Source organism: Protopterus annectens, chromosome 2.part1 (assembly GCF_019279795.1).
Source record: "Protopterus annectens isolate FY-2018-M chromosome 2.part1, PAN1.0, whole genome shotgun sequence".
NCBI classification, from domain to species: Eukaryota; Metazoa; Chordata; order Ceratodontiformes; family Protopteridae; genus Protopterus; species Protopterus annectens.
In genome coordinates this window covers 939,343,139-939,365,195 of record NC_056729.1, presented here as the reverse complement: position 1 = coordinate 939,365,195, position 22,057 = coordinate 939,343,139, and the positions used below count along the sequence as shown (strand labels likewise).

General features: G+C 38.2%; 1 protein-coding gene across 4 annotated transcripts in view; it reads left to right on the top strand.

Annotated features, from left to right (window-relative positions):
- Window positions 1-22,057, top strand: part of PALLD (palladin, cytoskeletal associated protein) — a 2,901,248-nt gene that overhangs the window by 1,594,248 nt on the left and 1,284,943 nt on the right. For all 4 annotated transcript variants that reach the window (XM_044062575.1, XM_044062576.1, XM_044062578.1 and 1 more), the window contains one exon: window positions 19,045-19,150. In XM_044062575.1, coding sequence (XP_043918510.1) covers window positions 19,045-19,150 — 106 coding nt within the window. The remainder of the gene's footprint in view (window positions 1-19,044; window positions 19,151-22,057) is intronic.

Here is a 22,057-nt window from a genome sequence, read left to right as displayed (position 1 = left end):
TATATATATATATATATATATATATACAGAGTTTATTACATTAAACACATGCCTTACCTCAACCTGGGCATACAGAAAATGCCCTTTCTTCTGGTGTATTTTGATTATAAATGCTTCACATTATGCTACAAAATCAAGGCATCATAATTGTTATTATAAACGAAAACATATTTAGAACAGTTAACTGTACAAATTGTGATTAAAGTAAAAAAAGCATCACTTGACCTCTAGAAGGCTTCCTAGCGTTACCATAGTTATCCTTACTTATATAATTACTGAACCTGGAAATGTATGCTAAAATGTTAAAAACAAAAGTATAGTAGGATCATAGTCTGTCCCTTATCATGCAAGGCAGTCCTCATGAGTACAGCTATCTCCTGCAAATGAAAAAAAAATGAAAAATCACAAATGCAGTGAGATTTTAGGACAATCAATATTTTCTAACTTTCTGCTAATTGTCACACAGAGCATGTAATCCCAGTCTGAAACATCTTAGTCTGATACAAAACAATATAAACAGATAGAATTCAATGAACAGAGGCAAAAAAGTGAAGTCCAGTTCTTTTCACTGGATGTGCACGTAGGTTGGCCTGCAAAAGTTCATGTTTTGTTGAAAAATGTCCCACTTTGGCATTTTTGAAAAGGTATAGCTAGATGCATAAAGCATCAGTTTGGCATACAGACATATAAACACATGCATGTAAACACACATACATAAACATACAAACACATGCATGCGCACACACACGCGCACGCACACACATGCGCACACACATGCACACGCACACACACTTTATGACCATTTACATCAGTCTGCTATAATTTATACTGATACTGTATGTAAATATGTCATTGCTGTGATAAAATAGCCATTTACATTTTATTATTTAAAGTGGGCATGTGACTTAAATACAAGTTTGTTGAACTCTGCTTGAAATGTACTGAGGTTTTAATACTGAGTGTCCTAAAGCAAATTAATTCTGATTTTTCTTCACTTGGCCTGACAAAAAGAAGTTCTGTATATCAAAAAAAGTCAAGTAACATGGTGGCATAGTGGTTAAAGTGTTTGCCAGAGAATTCTAAACTTCATTCCTATCCTTTTATTCTCGTGTCACTGTTTGGAGTTATGGAGTTTGTGTGTGTGTGTGTGTGTGTGTGTGTGTGTGTGTGTGTGTGTGTGTGTGTGTGTGTGTGTGTGTGTGTGTGTGTGTGTGTAAAACTTCTTTATATTCTTTAGTTGCCTGAGATTTCAAGTAACCTCACAGTTTTTTTTTGAATTTACTTAGAGCTATAACAAACTAAAAGTCAAGCAACTTATTTTATAGGGTTCCATCAAGTCATTTGACATTCAGAATGTTAGCTTTACTAGATGGAAAAATGTCAACAACTGAAACAAAAGGTAATCTCACCAGTCATTTTAGGTATTCTTGTGAAAGGGAGATGCCACTTCCATTGAGTTAAGTTACATGGGTGTGGACCGAGCAGGGCTTGCCCTCTGAAAAAAAAAAAAAAAAAAAACACAAATTTTTGCTTTTGTCTATACGTTTTATTTTGTTTGGTGGTGATTGTGATTATTAACGTGTGTATGCATGTGTGCGTGTGTGGGTATACGTGTGTGTGTGTGTGTGTGTGTGTGTGTGTGTGTGTGTGTGTGTGTGGTTATGCAGAGACCTATCACTAGCTATTGTGTGTAGAAATTAAAATGTTTTCACTGTGTTTCAGCACTTGAGTAAGACATCTGAAGCTGTGTAGAACCTATTACACTACTATAAATTGTTAAAATTCTGAGGCAATTTGTTCTACTACTCCTAAACACATGTAGCCTTAGACTCATTTTACTATAACTCAAGGAGAGATTCAGTTTTCTCAATGAAACTAAAGCAGCATTGAAGATCTATGACATAATTCATGACTGCAGTTCTCATCATATCATTGTTATACTATTTCTTCACTCAATGTGTTTTGCACTTGCTTTAGTAAATTTTGTTGTATTTCTTGTCTTGCATGGTAGATCTTTTCATAAAGTTTAAGAGGTAATGTTTGGACAGTGTTGATCCATTTGGCAGAGCATAAGAAATGAGCTGTCATCATGTAAATTAAGGTAGGAACTGCTGCATTGTAATCTGAGTTGGAAAGAGAAGCGTGAACTCCTCTGAAAGGGTGTTATTTGCATGGGTGTGATAGTGAAAAGGATCCATTATCTGGCTCAAGGATTTGAGATTGATAGTTCAGCTGATTCAGAAGAGACTTCCCTGTTTTGTCTCATGTTCACAGATTTATTTCGAGGTTGGGCAGTGTCACAACAAAAATTAAAAGCCCTAGAATGCATCTGCGGCAGTCTACCTCCTACTCCATTACTGTATAAAATTGCAAAAAACGTTTTATCTTTCTAATAAATGTTAACAGCACCACTCTGAATAGGCAAAATTAATACATTTATTAAAAACTGGCATTTCATAAATGTACATTATTTTTTATGTCAGTGTAAGTTCATTATTGTAACTGGGTTGTACTTTTTGTGGCTTTTGCAGCATAAGTGCCTACACCATTGTTTTCATTAATGCAGTCATGTTAGCCTTATCTGCCATGCCATACCCTGCTGAAAGAGAGCGTTACTAATCATTCTGGGCATGCAGTCATGTTAGCCTTATCTGCCATGCCATACCCTGCTGAAAGAGAGCGTTACTAATCATTCTGGGCATAGTTTGCCCCACGTGAAGACCTTTACTGTACTAACTCCTTTTCAGGCACCGTACCTAAGGAGAGCTTTCTTCATATAAACTATTTCCGACGGCATACGTTTGGTTCACATTTATTTCACATTCCTTTATATGTAGTGCTATGCTTCTGTTTGTTGAGTTCCAGGCATACATGTTGTACATCTGTCCACAAAACCTTTTCTTTGCCTTTCCTACTGCAGAATTGTCAATCCATGTCGTACCTCTCAGACCTCAAATTCTTACTACCAAACTACAGTGTACATGTGGTTATTCGGTAGCTGCTGTGCCGGAAGGTCTTCACTGGATGAGACTGGTCCTTCATTAGGCACCAAAGGAGCAAATATCTCTCTTCAAACAGAACAAGCGTTTCCTTTGCTTTGATAATGCACCGCAGCTCTTTTTTCTCAAATATCAGTTACTGCCATAACTTTGCATGCAATCATTAACAGTCTCTTAAACATTTAGTTTTCCAAGTATAAGTAACCTAATTTCCTTTGCTACTGCTTTCTAATCACCTTGTTCACTTTCAAATCTGGAGGTCTTCCTCCTCCTGATGATGATACTCAGAAAAATGAGAAGGAAAAGCAAAAGGAAAAAAAGATTGGCAGAAGGTCTTTCGGAGGGCAATTTTAAACACCTTTATTGAATTATCACTTGTGACATAGGCAAATTTACATTTATGTAAAAGTAATCAAACTGTATTAACAAACATTATATCTCACATATATTGCTATATATCATATAAATTAAACAGAAATATATAAATTATTCATTTCCTGCCCCCTTTTTGTTAAACAAGAAACATCTTTATTAAACCATCACTTGCAACATAAGCAGTCATATATTTATGTAAATGAAAAACAAACCACACCAACACAGTCCTAGTTGCAAGCATTTTACATCACAAACCATACTGACACACTCCCAGCTGCAAATATTACATGCAACTTATAATCTTCCCAAGGGCACTTTGTCCCTGAAACTTCCCTGTGCTTTACCAGAAGCTTCAACTTCCACTCCAGTCCCAAATACTGTGACTCTGAACTACCCTTGTCCAGAGCCTCTTCAAGGTCCAGCCTTCACTTCCCTCCTTCACTTCCTTCTTCCATGGATTCTTTTTTCTCAAAAAGTTGCCATCATCTGGGGTCATTCTTTGTGAAAAAGAGCTGGCAGTTTTACCTCAAAGAAGGAACTTCCGGATGTATAGCATCTAGTCCACTTTCCTCCATGTCATCCTGTTCAGTAAGGTCTGTCAGGAGCCCTTCAACACAGCATGATTTGTAAGGCTTGATGAGGACATTTGTTAAAGCAGAGATTGATATGCGTATCATACTGTTCTCATCTGTCTATAGTGTGCACAGGTCTTTATCTCAGCCCTCTACCTTCTATGCTCCTTCCTGTCTTGGTACATGTAGATTCAGAGCTGACTGTGGTTCCTGCATGATCTGCATCGGTGTAAAGCTATGAATACATCAGTTCCATTACTCTTGTCACCAACCCTTTCTATGCTTAGAGAAAATAGGCCCTGAGAAGCCAGGGTCAAGAGGTTAACACTGGTGTTGGTTTGTATTACGCCAGTGCCAGTCACTGTTTCTGACACCTTGGCCTTTGATCTCTTGGTGCTAAAGCCAGCTTTGGGTCCAGGAGTAGTCTTAGGTCAGTGTCCTTTGTTGCTGGATCTTCCCCAACATTAGTCTTGTCTGTGCTGACATTTTTGTCAGTACCAGTTATGTAAATTTCCACAAGCACTTCAGCATTCGACATAATGGATTAATTGATATTACTGTTATGTGACAAGTCAGATGCACCGCATTTAGCTCCACTCCAAGATTCTCATTATTCTTCTACGTTTGGTACTAATTACGAGTTTCATCAACAAGGTACATTGAAAAGCTAAAGGAAAAGACAACCTTCAGGGTTAGATTAGTCCTTCTCCCCTTTTAATGCTCACAATTCAGGGTGCCAAGGAAAAAGAAGTGTAAGTGAGACACCCCAAAAGAGACTCTGACACACGTCTCAGGGGAAATTAATGCAACAGTGTGTACTTGGTATGTTGACTTCCAAACCTAGATGCAGAGATTCTGATGAAGACTTTTTGAGCTGCCTCTTCTACCTCCTGGGTGGTTCCTGTTTCTTACCACATGACTAATTTTGGTGGTGGTAAGAATTTGTTGAGAATCTACTCTGGCTGCTGGACAAGATGTTATATTTTTGTTATTAATGGCAATTGTGGAGCAAGGGTTCCCTTACTGACTCTGTGGTTGTAGCACAAGCACCCAAATGAGAGCCCTTAGATGAGAGCCCAGCTGTCTGTCCCCAGATAAGGATTTTGGGACAATGGACAGAATGGAGAACAGATCTTGGATGCACTGAGATGGCACCTAACTCTCACAGACAGCTAGAGGCAAAGGTGTCCACTGTGCTTAACATCTAAAACCTCTCCATGCACTTGTTATGTAAGGAGGCTGATGGAGAAGCTAGACCTGCTAGAATATACACCGTCATGAAATGTTCTGCCTGGCTCCGTCTTTGCAATGTTGTGAAGAACTTTAAGGTGTCTTCGGTGAATGTGCCTTTTGACAGGCACTCACATTTTGGACCTAGTGTGAAGGAGAAGCCAGAAAGAAGTCAGCAAGAAGGCAAAATACTGACCACTATGAGAGTGAAGTTCAAAGCTCCCCAAACATCCTTTTCCAGAACCAATAAAGGTTTAGAACTTGTGGTTTAAGAAGTCCCACAAAGAGTACTTTATCCCCAAACATCCTTTTCCAGGCACCAATAAAGGTTTAGAACTTGTGGTTTAAGAAGTCCCACAAAGAGTACTTTATCCCCAAACATCCTTTTCCAGGCACCAATAAAAGTTTAGAACTTGTGGTTTAAGAAGTCCCACAAAAAGTACTTTACAGTAATGGAAGCTCATGATGTGCAATGTGAATGCAATGACAATACTGTGGGGCGTTGTGTTTGTAGAATGTCTCCAAAATGATTGGTTCCCGCAAGCTTTTTTCTTGCTTATATTTTCAAAATAAAATACTGGAAAAACACAAGCACAGGTGACTACATTTAACAAAGTTTTGTTTTATTTTATTTATTTATTTATTTGGCTTCTGCAGGGACTATTACATAATATGCCATCTCTTCTAATCAACGTCACAAGTGCAGTTCTGAGGAGAACTATCCGTCTATTCACAACTTAGTTAGCCTTACTTAACCTTTGTATAAATTCTTAGCACGTAAAAGAATCATCCAAATTATTCTGATAACCACCTGTTACCTTAAAGTCCATCTGCTTTAACTAACGCATTGTAAATGGGATTGTAATTAGATATGTCTATCTGGCATTGCAGTGATTCTGATAGCATCAACCGATCTAACTATCCTGACTAAATTAATTTAGATAATGTTTTCCTTTCAGTACATGTGATCTGTTAATTAAGAATTATTGGCTTCTGATTGTACTCCAGGCTGTGTTCTAACCTTGTATCAATTTCCTTTATTATGACATTGTACTGCTTCATTCATTCATTCAGTGGTACTCCAGAACAGCATCTGTGCAGTCAGACAGCATATACGTGTGTGTGTGTGTGTGTGTGTGTGTGTGTGTGTGTGTGTGTGTGTGTGTGTGTGTGTGTGTGTGTGTGTGTGTGTGTGCGTGCGTGCGTGTGTGTGTGTGTGTGTATATGTATATGCATATGTATATATATATATATGTGTGTGTGTGTGTGTGTGTGTGTGTGTGTGTGTATATATATATATATATATATATATATATATATATATATATATATATACATATACATATATACTGTATATGTTTATATTTGAAGGTGTGCATAGGGGGGTGTATATATCTTTATATACATGTATATATATTTAGATATATTTAGATATATGTGTGTGTGGGTATGTATCTAATGTTATATGAGGTACTAGGGCCACTGCTGCATACTATGCAGTCTCTGTTTATTTGCATCTGTTCAGTGTGGGTATGTCAAGCTTTGTTAAGGTGTGTCTAAATACCACCCCCATTCCTCATTTACTAATGTAATCAATCAATCAATCAATCAATAAATAAATTAATTAATTAATGAATTAATTAATTAATTAAACAAATAAATAAATGTAATTTTCCCCAGTCATTCAGAAAGTTAGTTGAAATAATATTATATTATAAAATAATACGTCTCAACAATATTAAAATTAATTTCTAAATCAGCACAAAATAACCGCAGCAAATACAAAGTGTGTCTAGCAAGTTTGGGCTCATAACCATCATACTGTAAAAGATAAATATCATGGCAATTTACTTTATTACTTTGCATTTATTTTAAAAGACAGTTACTCGGTCTACAAGTTGGTCTCTCAAGAATACCATCCTAGAGAAAATAGAGGTAATCTGAGAAAGGCTACCTGGGTCTTCTGAGCTACTCGAGTAGTACAAGGTGGATAAAGAAGATAGAGAACCCACCTCTGAAATCCCAGTGTAGTTACTAGAATTTATTTTGCCTACAGAAGGAAAGTGGCCATTAAATCACATCCATGCTGACTACTATAGGGACTGCATTAAATTTAGTACTAGTGACCACTGAAACTATAACATAGAAGTGAAAATCAAACTTGCGCTTGTCAATGAGTACAGAGGACTAAGGTTATGAACTATTAGATGCTCTGATGGCATAGAGGAATAAAGCCCTAACTATTGCCCAGCCAACTAAGGTTCAGTTACCAACTTGGGTGACTGTTAACGTGGTATGGAAGGATGAGGGGAAAGAGTTCTCTGGTGACATTCCCTAAGGGGAGGCATGTATGGTAGAGAAGTGGATACGGCAAATAAAAAAAAAAAAAAAAAAAAAACTGGAAGGAATCACAAACAGCTGCACCCCCAAAAATCCCTTAGGATCCATGACTGACCCCAGCAACACTGGAGCAAGACTGGTTGAGTAGAAGGATGCTAGCAGACCTAGAGTGGACATGGAGCTCTGGGGCCAGGCCAGCATAAATGAGGTCCAAGTGGACCAAAAAAAAAAAAGATTGTGAACTATTAACTTCTGACATCCAGGGTTTGATTCCCTCAACCTCAATTCACCTGTGTGACTCTAAGCATGTGACTTAACTAGATATTGCTCCTGGGCTGAATCTCTAAAAGGTCCCTGTGCTCAATGCTCTACCCTGATTAACAATTTAGTAATACACAACAGTAAGACAGTTTCAATAAAATAAAAGGGGAGGCTAGAAGCCAGAACTGGTTTCAATACAGTGTTACAAAACAGCAATATCAGTAAAACCGTATGTAGTCAAATATTGTGTGTCTGGTCATGCATATGTAATGCATAGTCAACAGTACTATCATTTTCAAAAGTCCAGTCAGGACAAATGAAATCTTTGTATGTGTGCCTAAGATTTGAAGCTAATTCCTCTACCTAACATCTTCCCTAAAATATCATCAAAATTCACAATTGTGATAAATAGGAAAATATGTTATTCCCAGATACACTGATCTAACTATCTGCCTTTAGTCTATATAGATAGAGAGATTTCTCTGGTAAAAGTGTTTGTTTTAGAAGTAACATGCCATGGCTTAAACTCCATGGTCTGAAGCAGCCAGACTGTGGAGTTAAATTCAGAACAGTGCTACATTTAAATTGTATTTACACCATAGGTAATCTCTCTCTCTCTCTCTCTACATATATATATATATATATATATATATATATATATATATATATATACATATATATAAAAATGATAAATACTTAGCTCCAAAATTTGTTCTTGTACAACCCCAACTTAACCCCTACCTCTCCTATCTTAACTCTCCCACCTCAATTACCTTGAACCTCATATCATTATTGCTTATTACAGCTCTACTATACGTACTGTTAACCTCCCCTCTATTACATCTAAGTACACCTTATAGTGTATCTACCTTTTTTCCCTATTCACATATATACATGTCTGAACATCAGAAATTCCTCTACTGCTAATACCTCTCTATACTTTAGGTACCTTAAAAATGGCTCAAACCTTACTATCTGTAAATATGCAAATAACTCTATCTTGTTATTTTTTATTCTCCTCCCCTTTATCTTAAGCCCCACCAAATAAAATAATTGTGTGCTACAATGTATGCATTGAATTTTATAATGTCTGTATAACTCAATGTCTTGAATGTTTCATTACTAAATTTTATTTTTTTTTTTTACCAACAATGTATAACACAATAGGTGAATTTGTTTTGTTACTGTATTTCTTGGAGCCTTTCTCCTCGGGTCTCCACTGAAAATGGGCCAAAAGCCCAGCTGGACTAACCCGGTTAACAAATGTCAATAAATAAAATACTGTCAAAAACATTGACAAAATCTGACAAAACCACTGAGTAAATTGGAAAAAAATCTAACCACATATAAAACTAACATTTTTTACAGGGAGTAAGCCTCCCAACACTGCCACATCCCCTGATAATTAAATATAACAACTCTGAAGTCAAACAACAGTGGGGAAAGGGCATAAGATATGTAGAGAGAGATTAACACAGCAGAAATCAGTCATTATCAAAATAATGCAGTTTAGTATATAGAACTACAAATGAAGTAGGTTCTTCCAAGCAAACTCTTGGGATTTTAAATTAAATATACATTTAGTACCTTTAGTACTGTCCTATACTGCTGGGAACCGTCCCTGATAGAATTCTTTCTGGACTGTTTCTAGCAGGAATATTTCCATTTTATTCTCCAAGGTTAGCCTTCACATTAGTAGATCCTCTCCCCTGTCCCCTGGAGCAACTGCTCTGGACATTAAGTTCACTTCACCAAGGCAATCACTCTCTATCTAGGCTTATCTCAGTTCTCTTTCCAAAACCTCATTCAACAAATCTTTTACAAAATCTACAAGCAAGATCCTCTCTACTCTTAAGGTCACAGACAGAACTGAGCAAAACACTGACTACATTCAAATAAAACACCAGTCACACATTTTGGATCAGAGATATTATTTACAAAGCTAGGTATACAGTTATGAACCACAAACTTTATTTACTTTACTAATATTTGAGGCCAAAGGTAGAGGTATCTCATTCTATATTAGCAGCAAACATACCTCCAGGTTGGTTAAACAGGATGGTACTATGGAGCTTATCCATGTGCAAGTCACTATAGATAAGATCCCTCACCATATCATGGCTAGCAACAGGTCACCAGATGTGCCCCTAGAATCTCAAAACTTTTTCCTAAACCTTCTAGAGGTGCTCACCATCCAACCAAACACAGTATTCATGAATGATTTTAACTATTCTCTACATTCTGGAAACTTACACTACCTAAAACTCATAGGCACAATGCTTCCTAGACTTTATTAACACAGTCACCCTGGAACAGATAGGGCAGACTCAAATCAGAGGATCAAACATACTGGATCTGATACTCAACAACATGGGAGAGCATAGCACTCCCACCACTCCCCCAGCTCCCTGTGTCACATCCTAACTAGTGAGGTTGGATCACAAAGCTATCTCCTTTGCAGTAAAAATCAGCCTGGAAATCCCAGCTAAACTAAAAACAGTTAGGAATTGTTCTAAGGAAAACTCCATCCTATTAAGTGACAGTTTGTCAAAATTCACCTCCCCACCAAACCCCTACACCACAGCTCTCTATGCAAATATATTCACAGAGTCTGAAATCTGTGAATGGCTGCATAGAGGCTACTTTTCCCACCAGAAGTAAACCCAAAAAAAAACACTAAAGCAAACCCCACTGGTGGAATTCTCACCTAAACAGGGTATATAATAAGAGAAAAAACTCATGGCCAAAATCAGGAAAAGCAACTCCCTTAAAGACAAGTGCTCTCTTATATAATTAAACAAGAAACTAAGAGGTCTAATTAAGTCCAGTAAGGCCAACAAAGAGATCAGGATAGCCTCACAGGATAAAGACAATTACAAGGCCATCTTCAGCTATGTCTGGAATTTTAAAGATAACATGCAGCGGTGTGTTGAACTGGTGGTGAATGGTGCCACCTTTACTAAGGGTGACGCAGTAAATCTACTAGCTGATAAATTCAGCTCAAACTTCATCACCCAACCCCCCCAGCTCCACCAAGTGACATCCTCCCAAGCACATTACCCCCAGCTATTGGTAGGGACCTGGTGCTGGAAGCACTCACTAAAGCCAAGAACACCACCTCCATGGGTTACAACAACATTCCTGGTTACCTCCTGAACAGTCTAAAGCACGACCTATCAGGACAACTTGAGGAAGCTTTCAGCTATGGCTTTGAAATAGGCTATGCTCCAGGTGAATTTAGGACTGCAACCATCATTCCTCTCCACAAGGGCAGACCATCAACCTACTCAGGGAACTGCAGATCCATCAGTCTAACAAACCTAATAAGCAAAGTTGTGGAATGAATTATCATGAAAATGATAAACATGGGCATTGGCAAACTACAGACACTGGACCCATCCCAATTTGGCTTTGTAAGAGAAGGCCATGCCTACTTAACTTGATAGACTTCTTTGAGATGGTCACCAAGAAAAGGGGCAATGGTAAAACAGTGCGTACTGTGCATCCTGACCTAGCCAAGGCATTCAATATAATGCCCTACTCAGGCATTGTTAACAAGCTCTCTGAGCTAGACATAAATCCATGCTTAATTCACTGGATTGCTGGCTGCCTCACAGACAGGACCCAAGAAGTCAGGATTGGTGAGATAACCTCCACCAAGAGACCTGTCACTGGCAGAGTACCCTGGGCTCCATGCTGGGCCCAATCCTGTCTGGAATCTATTTATAGAAGTCAAGGCTAATGTTCAAGACCTCTGGCTCACCAAGTTTGCAGATGACTGTAAATTTGGAGTGCTTATAGACTCCCCCAAGACACCAACATCTTGCAAGATGGTTTAACTCAAACAAATGTCTGGTGTAAAAGCCATGGCCAAAACGCAAGCCAACAAATGCATTATAATGTCCTTTGGAAAACTGTAAATTTAAGTTAATTGCTCCATTGATGAAACACCCCTAAGAGTCAACCCAGTAGTACAGGATCTGGGAACATAGTTAGACAGCAATCTGGCCTTTGACACACATTAAGCTAAGATAATAAGAAAATGACTCTATGTCACTCAGCATATAAGAAAGGGTGTGGCATCCAAGTCTAATGAAGTTATAGTGCCACTCTACTCAGCCTTTATCAAACTTGTCATTGAATACAGTAACCCCTTTGGCAGGTACCTAAGCAGACACTTGCAACAGTTGAAATGCCCACAAAGGTTTCTCAAAAGGAATATTGAGAGCATGAATACCCTGTTCTACACTGATCACCTAAAGGCTCTGTGTCTGTATTCAGTCTCCTACAGGCTGCTGAGAAGGGATCTTTGCTTGGCTTACAGGACTTCCACAGACCCAGCCCTGATGGAATTGTTGTGCATGCACAAAACAAACAGCACCATAAACACTAGATCCAGGGATCTGAACTTCACATGTGACATAAACAGAATGTGCTGGAGAGAGATGTGTGCCTCAAAGAACTGTAGTATAGACTCATCTAACACCCTGGATGATGCCCAGATTGGAGTCTAAACTACAGTCCTTGAAATCACTTAAGCAGACATGATCTCAATAATGGTTGCTTAAATGATTACAGAAACTGCTTGCAGCCTTACAGCTGCAAGGACCAATCATCAGTCACATCCCCATAACACAGATCACACCACTGACTGAAGGGATGGCATTTAAGCAAACTTGGCTAACATAGTAGCTGCTTAAATGAATACAATGAGTGCTTGCAGGAATCATTTGGCATCTTTTTTACAGTGCTGATCACACTTCCTGTGCTGATCATGGCCTGCTACTATCTTTTGTCCAGGGAAACAACTTCCTTCTTCCCACCCTAGCTGCAACTTTTACTGAAGACATGCTGCTTTCTGTAGAACCATACTAACTAGGTGTCTTGTTAACAGACTGGAACAGTCAGTCGTACTTTTTCTATGAACTTATTCTGTGCACCTTTGCTTATCTATTACATTGCTTTTAGACATGCATGTTAGACAGTTAGGATGCAGCATTACTCAGAGCCATTCTGCAGTGTAGCCTAGTTCTCCCCTTTTGTTCTATTCATCATATGTAGCACTCTTCATAAGTACCCACACACTTACTGGAAATATTAAAGGTCCACAATATTAACCACCAAAGACTGACAACATTGTCATGGTTGGAAGATTGGATCCTCTGGCCTTCTGCCTGTCCTCTAACAGTGAATGCATGTGTACTAGTTTACCATAAAGTATAATTTGTCTCTGTATCTTGGTCTCACACTCCAGTTTTCCCCCCATGCATCACCCCTTCTGTCTTCTGTTTCCTCTAGTCTATACCCCCTCTATTTTCACTGGCATATAGCACAGTTCAGGTACCTTCCCTGACATTATCATTCTCCTACCTGTATGTGTACCATCTCTACCTTCACCTACCTGTACACCCCTCCATATGTCCTCTTAGCCCACAAAGGTTTCTCTGTCAGGCTTCTACTATTTATTCCATCTGCCCTTCTACCTGTCCCCTGCTAAGCTAAATTTCTCCCTTCTCTCTTATCTATCATTTTGAGCTGCAATCTCATTCACAACTTACCTTACTGACTGTTTTTCTTGTTGACATCTTGCCGTACTATAAAAGTGCTCCAGGCCAGCCCACTACTTTTGCCCTTGCTCTGCTTGAGCTCACTCCACTCCCCTACCCCACCCCCATTCCCACACACCCCCATATCAATTACATTTATAGTTAACTGTACCCCACACATAATCCACCTGCCAATTAACACAAGCTACACCCAGAAAACCCAGCCCATCTAAGTCAACATATTCAATTAACCTTCTCCCCAATCAACCATGTTACTGAAATTCCTATACTAACTAGTCTTACCTCTCCCAATAGCATTCTTCTCTCCATTCCATTGCCTTTTCTAATATCTCTGCAGTTATCTCACATTCATAATGTCACTATTGACTGTCATTACAACACTCCTCTCCTTTCCCTATCTCTTTTCCTCCTTCTATACCTTACACCACTTCACCTAACTCAAACATATTTCACAATTAATTCCATCACTTCTATCCAATCCCCTACTCACAAACACTACTCCAAAATATCTCATAGTCTCTACTCAACAAATACATTGCTACTTTGCAAACTCACAATCATCTCACAGACACAGAACATCCTACATACAACTTTCCTCACTATACAGTATATCTCTAAATGCAAATTGCTATACACACAACATTCAGATAGTATCAACACTTTTATCACAATGTGAGGATATCCACCCAACCCTGGACCTACCCTACCTGCCTCCCACTCCCTTAAACCCCACAAATCCCTAAACGTCAACACCATTAACCTACAAAGTATTAGAAACAAGATCCCAGAATTCCATGCCTGGATATCCCATTCAAAACCTGATATAACTGCAGTAACCAAGACATGGCTAAAGCTATACATTAAAAACTCTGAAATCCTCCCTCCAGGTTTCTCTTGTTTAAGATCAGATAGACCTCACAAAAAGGGGGGGGGGGAGTTGCACTCCTCTACCCCAAATCCTTCTCTATCATCCCCTACTCAAACTCTTTTCCTCAAGTCTCTGTAGCAGAACACATCATAGCACATTTAAAAATCAAGAACTTCCGAAGCCTTTGCCTGATAGTCATGTACATCCCACCAGGTAATAATATTCCTATATTAGAAAAAAATTTAGCCTGGACTCCAATAATATCTACAATGAAACAATAATTCTAGGCAACATCAACATAAACTGGCTAGATCATACCCCTCTCCAAATACATCCTTCAATCTCTATAACTTCACCCAACTTATTACAAGTGTAACCCAGCCTAAGAAAAACAGCAACAATGGCTCCATTCTTGACTGGATTTTAGTATCTAACCCTAAAAAAATCTCTATTGCAGTTACTCTGCCCTGCGATATCAGTGACCACTGCCCTGCATATATAACATGCAATACCTCCGTGACCCCACACCAGCATCAATTCAGGCCCACCAGAACTCTAACTAATATTGATCCAATAACGTTTAATGAAACTCTGAATAAAATTAACTGGGACATTCTAAAATCTTTACCCCTTGACAAAGCTGTTGAATTCTTCAATTCAACATTCCTAAGCATACTCAATAGAATGGCCCCTCTGCGAAACAAGAGAATAAAAACTAATCATGATGCAATCTGGCTATCTAGGGATACCAAAAAACTTATGATGTCCAGCGATAGAACATGGAAAAAATGGCAGAAAAGTAAAAATCCCATAGAACTCCAGCTATTCAAACAGCTACATAATCAAGTAAAACGTCTAGTCATTAAAGATAAAAAAACAATACTACATCTGTCTCCAAAGTGACTGTAACCACAACCCAAAAAAATTCTGGAACTCAGTCTCTACACTCCTAAATCCTGGAACCAAGAGTAATCTTTGCCCAAACCCTTACAAATCTCCGGTAGCGATAGCCTCACTTTTCAACTCTTATTTTATAGAAACTATATCCAAAATAGCTGCCACCTTTCTTCAAAGTTGCCACAAGCATAACCCAATACCAACTGAGCATATCCCAAGAAACTCTTCACCGCATCCATTTTCTTTCTCTCCTCTTACTACCTCCACTATAACCAAGCTCCTGCTAAAACTTAAACCTGGTGGTACTGCCCCAGATAATCTTCCCCAGAATACAACTTTCAGCCGGATCAATTAGCTACCCCATCAGTATTCTCATAAACAGATCTGCCATGAATCTTACATACCCGCCATCTGTAAAAAAGCCTACATCATTTCCCTACACAAAGGTGGCAACAGTACAGACATCTCTAACTTTTGCCCCATAGCTATTTTATCTCCCATCTCTAAAATAATGGAAAAATGTATTCAAACCCAACTAATGAACTATCTGCTGCAAAATCAACTCCTTTCCACCACATAACATGGCTTTTGGCCTGGACACAGTATCAAAACTGCTCTTCTATCCTTCTGAACACTACTAACAGACAGCAATCCACTAAATGGTTCCACTCCATCTCACCTTTTCTCACTACCTCCACAGGAGTTCCACAGGGGTCCATCCTAGGATCTCTTCTCTTTAGTGTCTTCATCACTGACTTTCACTCTGCTCTCAAATATGCATCTTTAGTACAATATGCAGATGATTCCACAATTATCTGCTCCAGCATGTCAGAAACATAACTTATGTCCATGACCCAAAATGCTTTCTCCACTACTGAAATCTGGATGACCAATAATCACCTTGCCCTAAACCCCAATAAAACCAAACTGCTGCTCTTTACACCCAAAAAACACCACTCTTAATAAATCAGAATTTATCATCTGTTCTTCTAACAAAACAGCCGTAGAGGTAGTCCCACACACCAAGCTACTTGGTGTCACTATTGATGATAATTTAACATTCGACCTATACATTCACAACAGCATTAAAAAAAACACCAAAAACTCGGCACCCTTTACAGGCACAAACCCTTTTTAAACTACTTCACTAGAAAAACACTTGCTCTTACATTTTCCTCCCCACACTCCTCTATGGGCCCCCATTCTTACAAATATCCAGTCCTGCATAAAAACCAAGTTAGACACCTGCTACAACAAAATCACTAAGTTTGTGACTAGTGCAAAATGTACTTTCCATCACTGTTGTTCATTACGATCCCTGAACTGGCTTGAACTCCCAGAACATCTCACGTACATACAACTGTCTACTGCACATAAAATTATTTATAAACCCCTCGAATGTCCAGCCCTTGCCTCCCTTTTGACACCTTATCAGCCAAACAGGTATCTTAGATCTGAAAATCAATCTCTAATCCAAGTATACAAACCCCAACTCCCTGCAGGTCAGCACCTCTACTCTTTTACCATAGCCAAACTCTGGAATGCTCTTCCACTTCCTCTCCAGGACCACAAGTGGTGCCCCCTTATTCAAAAAGTCTTTACATCAATATCTGTCATCTCGTTGGCTCTGCCCGTGCACCTTTTCCAAATCCTCCATAACCTGATTTTCCTGATGTACCCCTACTATACCTATATTCATCATTATTCTCCCATCTTATGCTCCACCCCTGAAATGCACCTTCTATATCCTTCTGCTCTATATTGTATAACAATAATTTCTGCAGGTCTTCCCCACTTGATCCAAGAATACTGTATAGGTTAATCACACAATCTATCTGTCTAATAGTTATTAAATAACTAAATAATTGTATAGCTTTTTGTCCCTTCAGAACATCTCTTGTTATACTGGATACCTGCCAAGATCAAGGATTACCCACTACATGTTTAAGAAGGTTGCTGCTCTTTGAAAATAGTTGTTCAGCAGACTAACCCTTGCATGTATGTGTTTAACAAATGTTATGGTGCTTGCCACTCTTTGTAAATACTTGTTCAACAAATTTCTATTCTATTGTATATTGTTTATGGAGCTTTTCTCCCCAGGCCTCCACTAAAAATGGGCTCATTTCAGCCCAGTGGACTCTCATGGTCAACAAATGCAAATAAAATAAAATAATAATAATTAAAACCTGCAATTCACTGGTACTGTATGATATTTTCTCCATTTTTTTGAGAAGACTAGAATTAAACAGATACATTTTTGTTTATTCTTTATATATATATATATATATATATATATATATATATATATATATATATACGCGTACGTACATACATACATACATACATACATGCATTCATACATACATACATGCATACATGCATACATACATACATGCATGCATACATGCATACATACATACATACATACATGCATGCATACATACATACATACATACATGCATGCATACATACATACATACATGCATACATACATACATATATTGATTATTTTCCCTTTGTTTCTTGATCACAAAAATTGTGTATTATCAGGGACACTGATCTACAGGTTTTCATAAAATGTGATTTTTAAGTGAAAGTTTTCACCATTACTTTGCTGTCATTATAGTTTTAGAATATATATATGTGTGATTGTATGAAATGTCAATGCTCAGAAACATTGAAACACATTATAGCAGTGCCTGCATATCAATAATACAGTTGTCAGAAACAAAAAGGCCAACAAAATACTGACCAAAAAAGGAAAGAAAACTCTTTCTTTTTTTCAATTGGTGAAAAAAAAAATACAAACACACTTTGCATTGTACTACTATTACAAAAAGTGATTTTAGGAATGTAGTGTGTTGAGTGTAAGGATGGGCAGGGGGGCTTTGCTTTGCCCACCCTCCACCACCTTACTCATATATGCTAGCCCTAACTTTAACATTACCCTTAACCCCAACCCTACATATTACATTACTAAAAACAGCTTTCCTAACAGTAACCACTAAACAGACACACACAACACAAATCATTTACATTTCCTAGCCCTCACTTGAACCCTAAGCCATAAGTACTTATACACATACTCTTATCCCCACTTATCACTCACACATACATCTCCTCAATAAAAGCGAGATTCGATGCTGCACCTTTCAATAAGTCTTGCACTTCAGCACATATATATTCAAGTGTCTAAGGCAGCAGAAACACCTATTGATGGAGCACAAATTCAAAAACTGAATAGAAACCATGTGTAAATGTATGTTATTTATTTAAGATGTATACATGTAATTATACTGCGGTGGTGGTGCTGCAGTAGCGTTGTCGCCTCACAGTAAGACGCTGTCTGGTTCGATTCTCAGCTAGAGCGTCTTCTGCGTGGAGACATGCATGAATGGGCATACCTTCGTTGAAGGTTTGTGCATCAGGGCTAGTAACTCGGCACGTAAAAATCAACTACCAATCATTAGAGGACCGGAGTTCCGCTGTGGCGACCCCTAACCAGGAAAAGCCGAAAGACACAACAACATGTAATTATTCAAGATTAAAATATATTTTAATTATAGAACATTTAGTAAAGCCAACTGACAGTATATTTTGTAATAAATGTAATAAAATATAAAAATCATCATGAATGAGTGAAGTGCTCTGGCTAAAATGCCAGATTCCATAAGAATCTCATAGTTTTTTAACATTTCCAAATTTAAATATTTTCCAGAAAAAATGGAAAATTAAAGCCCCCTGTGTATAATGTATGCTTGTATGAGCACCATAAATGAGGAATAATTTTAGAGAAATGTGTAATTTACAGGCAATTTTCCTGTGGACTTGTGAGAAATTGTGCAACTTTAATGTAAACAGTACATAGTATGTGCAGTGGTGCTTAGCAGATGTTTCCACTATCAGCCTGTTAACAGTTTGTTTTTCTGTTTCAGGGCCCAGAAGAAAACTACCTCTGTTTCTCTCACAATAGGGTCCCCCTTTCCAAAGGCTGGGGTGACAACTGCAGTGATTCAGCCCCTCTCAGTGCCATCTCAACAGGTAATATGATATTCCTATGTTATCTAACTGCAGTCCACAGATAATGAGTCTAGAACCATGCAATAAGGGAAGCTTCCAAAGCAAAAAACTCTGTTAAACGCAGTTATTCCCCTTTTCATTGTATGTCTCTGATTCTTATTTAAAGTTAATGGTTGTGCCTTAAAATGGACACTTCATTGAAATAAATAAACTCTGAAGTCTTTTTCATTAAACACACAAGAAAGCTTCAGCTCTACGATATGTTATTGACAACAAACACATCTTATAATTACCCTTCTTCTGTTTCTTTCCAACTAAAACCACATGTGGATGCAGCTGGAAAAATCACTTGAGTGTAGATGCAAACCCAGCTATATTAATGGTTCTGAAGGGCTAAACTGTACAGAACTTAAAAAAAAAAGTGGTCACTCCAAGTGCTAATGAAGATTTGCCATTTATTATTATGTATTACTGGGGTAAATCAGGTGCCTGAGCTTTTCAGTGGACCTGAAAGCATCTTGTTGTCAGCTATTCCACAATCCTGCTGCCTTTTGTTACATTTGCAACTTTGCCATCAGTGGCTTCCTCCAACATAACATTAAAAAGCTCAAACCTAGTCTGTCATTATCTGCTGAGCTTTGCCATTATGTGGTACCTCCAAAGTTCCACTCCCTGTTTTGGTTACATAAGTGTTCCACAACTTTCCAGCAGAAGTCAGAGTCGGTCAAATTTAGCTGAGGGAAGGAGTTAAGATAGCCACATAGAGCCTCTGAAGGTTATGAACCATCCTTCAGCACCGTAAATCTAAACTAGAAGAAGAAATTATATAGCTACCTGGTTTAAATGAACACAAAGCATAATTACCACTCAAACAGTTACATTAAACCACTCATTGTGAGCGAATAAAGTCTTAATAAATGTTTTTCATGTTCTGATATTTTCCAAAGCATTGTAAAACTTTTTGTGCTAAGAATATTATAAAATATCTGCATCATGCAGTAACCACAGCAAGCTGTGGTTACTGGTCTGGAACTCTTTTGGATCTGCATCATTCACACTGACTACATAATGGAAAACACTACTTGTTCCATGGCACAATAAGTACATAAGGAGTAATATATGGGCATGATTTATTCTGTAGAGGATGCATAATCCAGATTAGTCCAACAAGTTATCAGTCGTCAGGAGGTCAAGCTTTGTGTTCATGCGGCTAACTCTCTAGAAAGAAGTGTATATGCTCAGTATCTTTACAAGATGGATAAGAAAAGCAGATAAGAAAAGCAGATATAAGGTGCCAGATTTGATGTGCATTTTACTTTTTGAAATTGTTATAAATAAAAACTAGGGATGTTCAAGATGTTCATACCTCTGGATATTACTGTAGGCTGAACCTTGTAAAGGTCTGCAGCATTATAAACCATTTGTCAAACTGTTCACCCTCCATTTCATATAAATCTAACTAAAAGACAAATAGTATCATTGTTGCACTGTTCATAAACCCCACTCTGGACCTTTTTCTGAAGCACCCCACTGAGATTTCATTAAAAAATATGTCCATGAGCTTGTCTAACAGTACTTCTATGGCTGTGGTGGCCCTTTGGCACATATGCTCAACTTTTGCTTGCATTCCTGTTTTAGTACTACAAAAATGAAACCCACTATTCCCCCTTTGAATTGCTGTAAGCTGATTGGTTCATTTTTGCTGCTCCTGATGCTCTTCTGCACTAGCCTAATGCTTACATGTAGAACACCCAAGGAGCTCTGAATTATAAAGTGTTTGGCAGCATATTTGAAAACGTGAACAGGGTTGCTGAATTTTTGAGATGATCTGAGTTATTCAGTGTGTTCAGTGTATTCCTAATAAAAAGTATGTTACATTCACAGAACACTTTCATAATGCTGGAGCACACATGCATCTTTTAGCTGATAAAACATTAATATTTATTGTAGTCATTGTATATTGAGAGTTACTTCTTCCCCTTCTGTAATAGCAATCACAGAAAAGTAGTGAGCATCAAGTTGTTTGCTGGCATTTTTTAATTTTGCTTTATTTATTAATTGAGTAAGTAAACTAGTCCTTTTGCAGAACCTTTTCAGGTATGAACCAGTTGCACTGGTACCCTGGCTTTCTTGGGTGGCGAAAGCCAGGGTACTGTTTGGCTAGGCTTATATAGGCCCTAGGGCCAATAGCCTAGTACCTACCTATGAACCTATGTTGGGCACAAAGATCTCTTCTTCATTTGAGACTTAATGAAGTAGATCTTTCAGATATAATTAAACAAGAAGAAGAATAAAATTATATAAAATAGCACAACATAGGTTGATTTATAAACAATAATACATGTGCATCACTAATTGTTGAGGTGGTGACTATGCACAGAGTCACACAGTTGGACATTTATTAAGTACTGAGTAGCACCAGCATGGTAAATAAAGGACAAGATAATGTAAGTGAGTCATAAGGATAATGGGATAACAGCACATGGCAACTCTACAGTAGTATATAAGGCCAGCAACATAATGAAAGCCAAATGTAAGTCACTAAGGTGGTGCCAAATCATGATCACACATGCATATGGTGTACCACCACAGAGTGAGTGGCATGTCACACCCATGTGACACAAGGAGGGTAGTATAATGTCCAACAGATGCATCAATGTAGGTGTGCACAGCAAAGTGGCCACCAAGTTCATCAAATAAATGGGGAGGGAATTGGGTAGGAAAGTAAGAAATGGGAAAGAAACAAGTAATGGCAAGCACAAAAACAGCAGCCATGAGGTCAGAAAGTGTGGGGGCAGGGTCATTCTTATAGTTGGGAAATACTCCCCTTCTGTGAGTGTTAGAAAAGAAGGCTTGATGAGGAAGGATGGACGGGATGGCTTTGGATAAGAGAGAAGGAGAAGGGCAGGTGTTGGTAGGAAATAGACA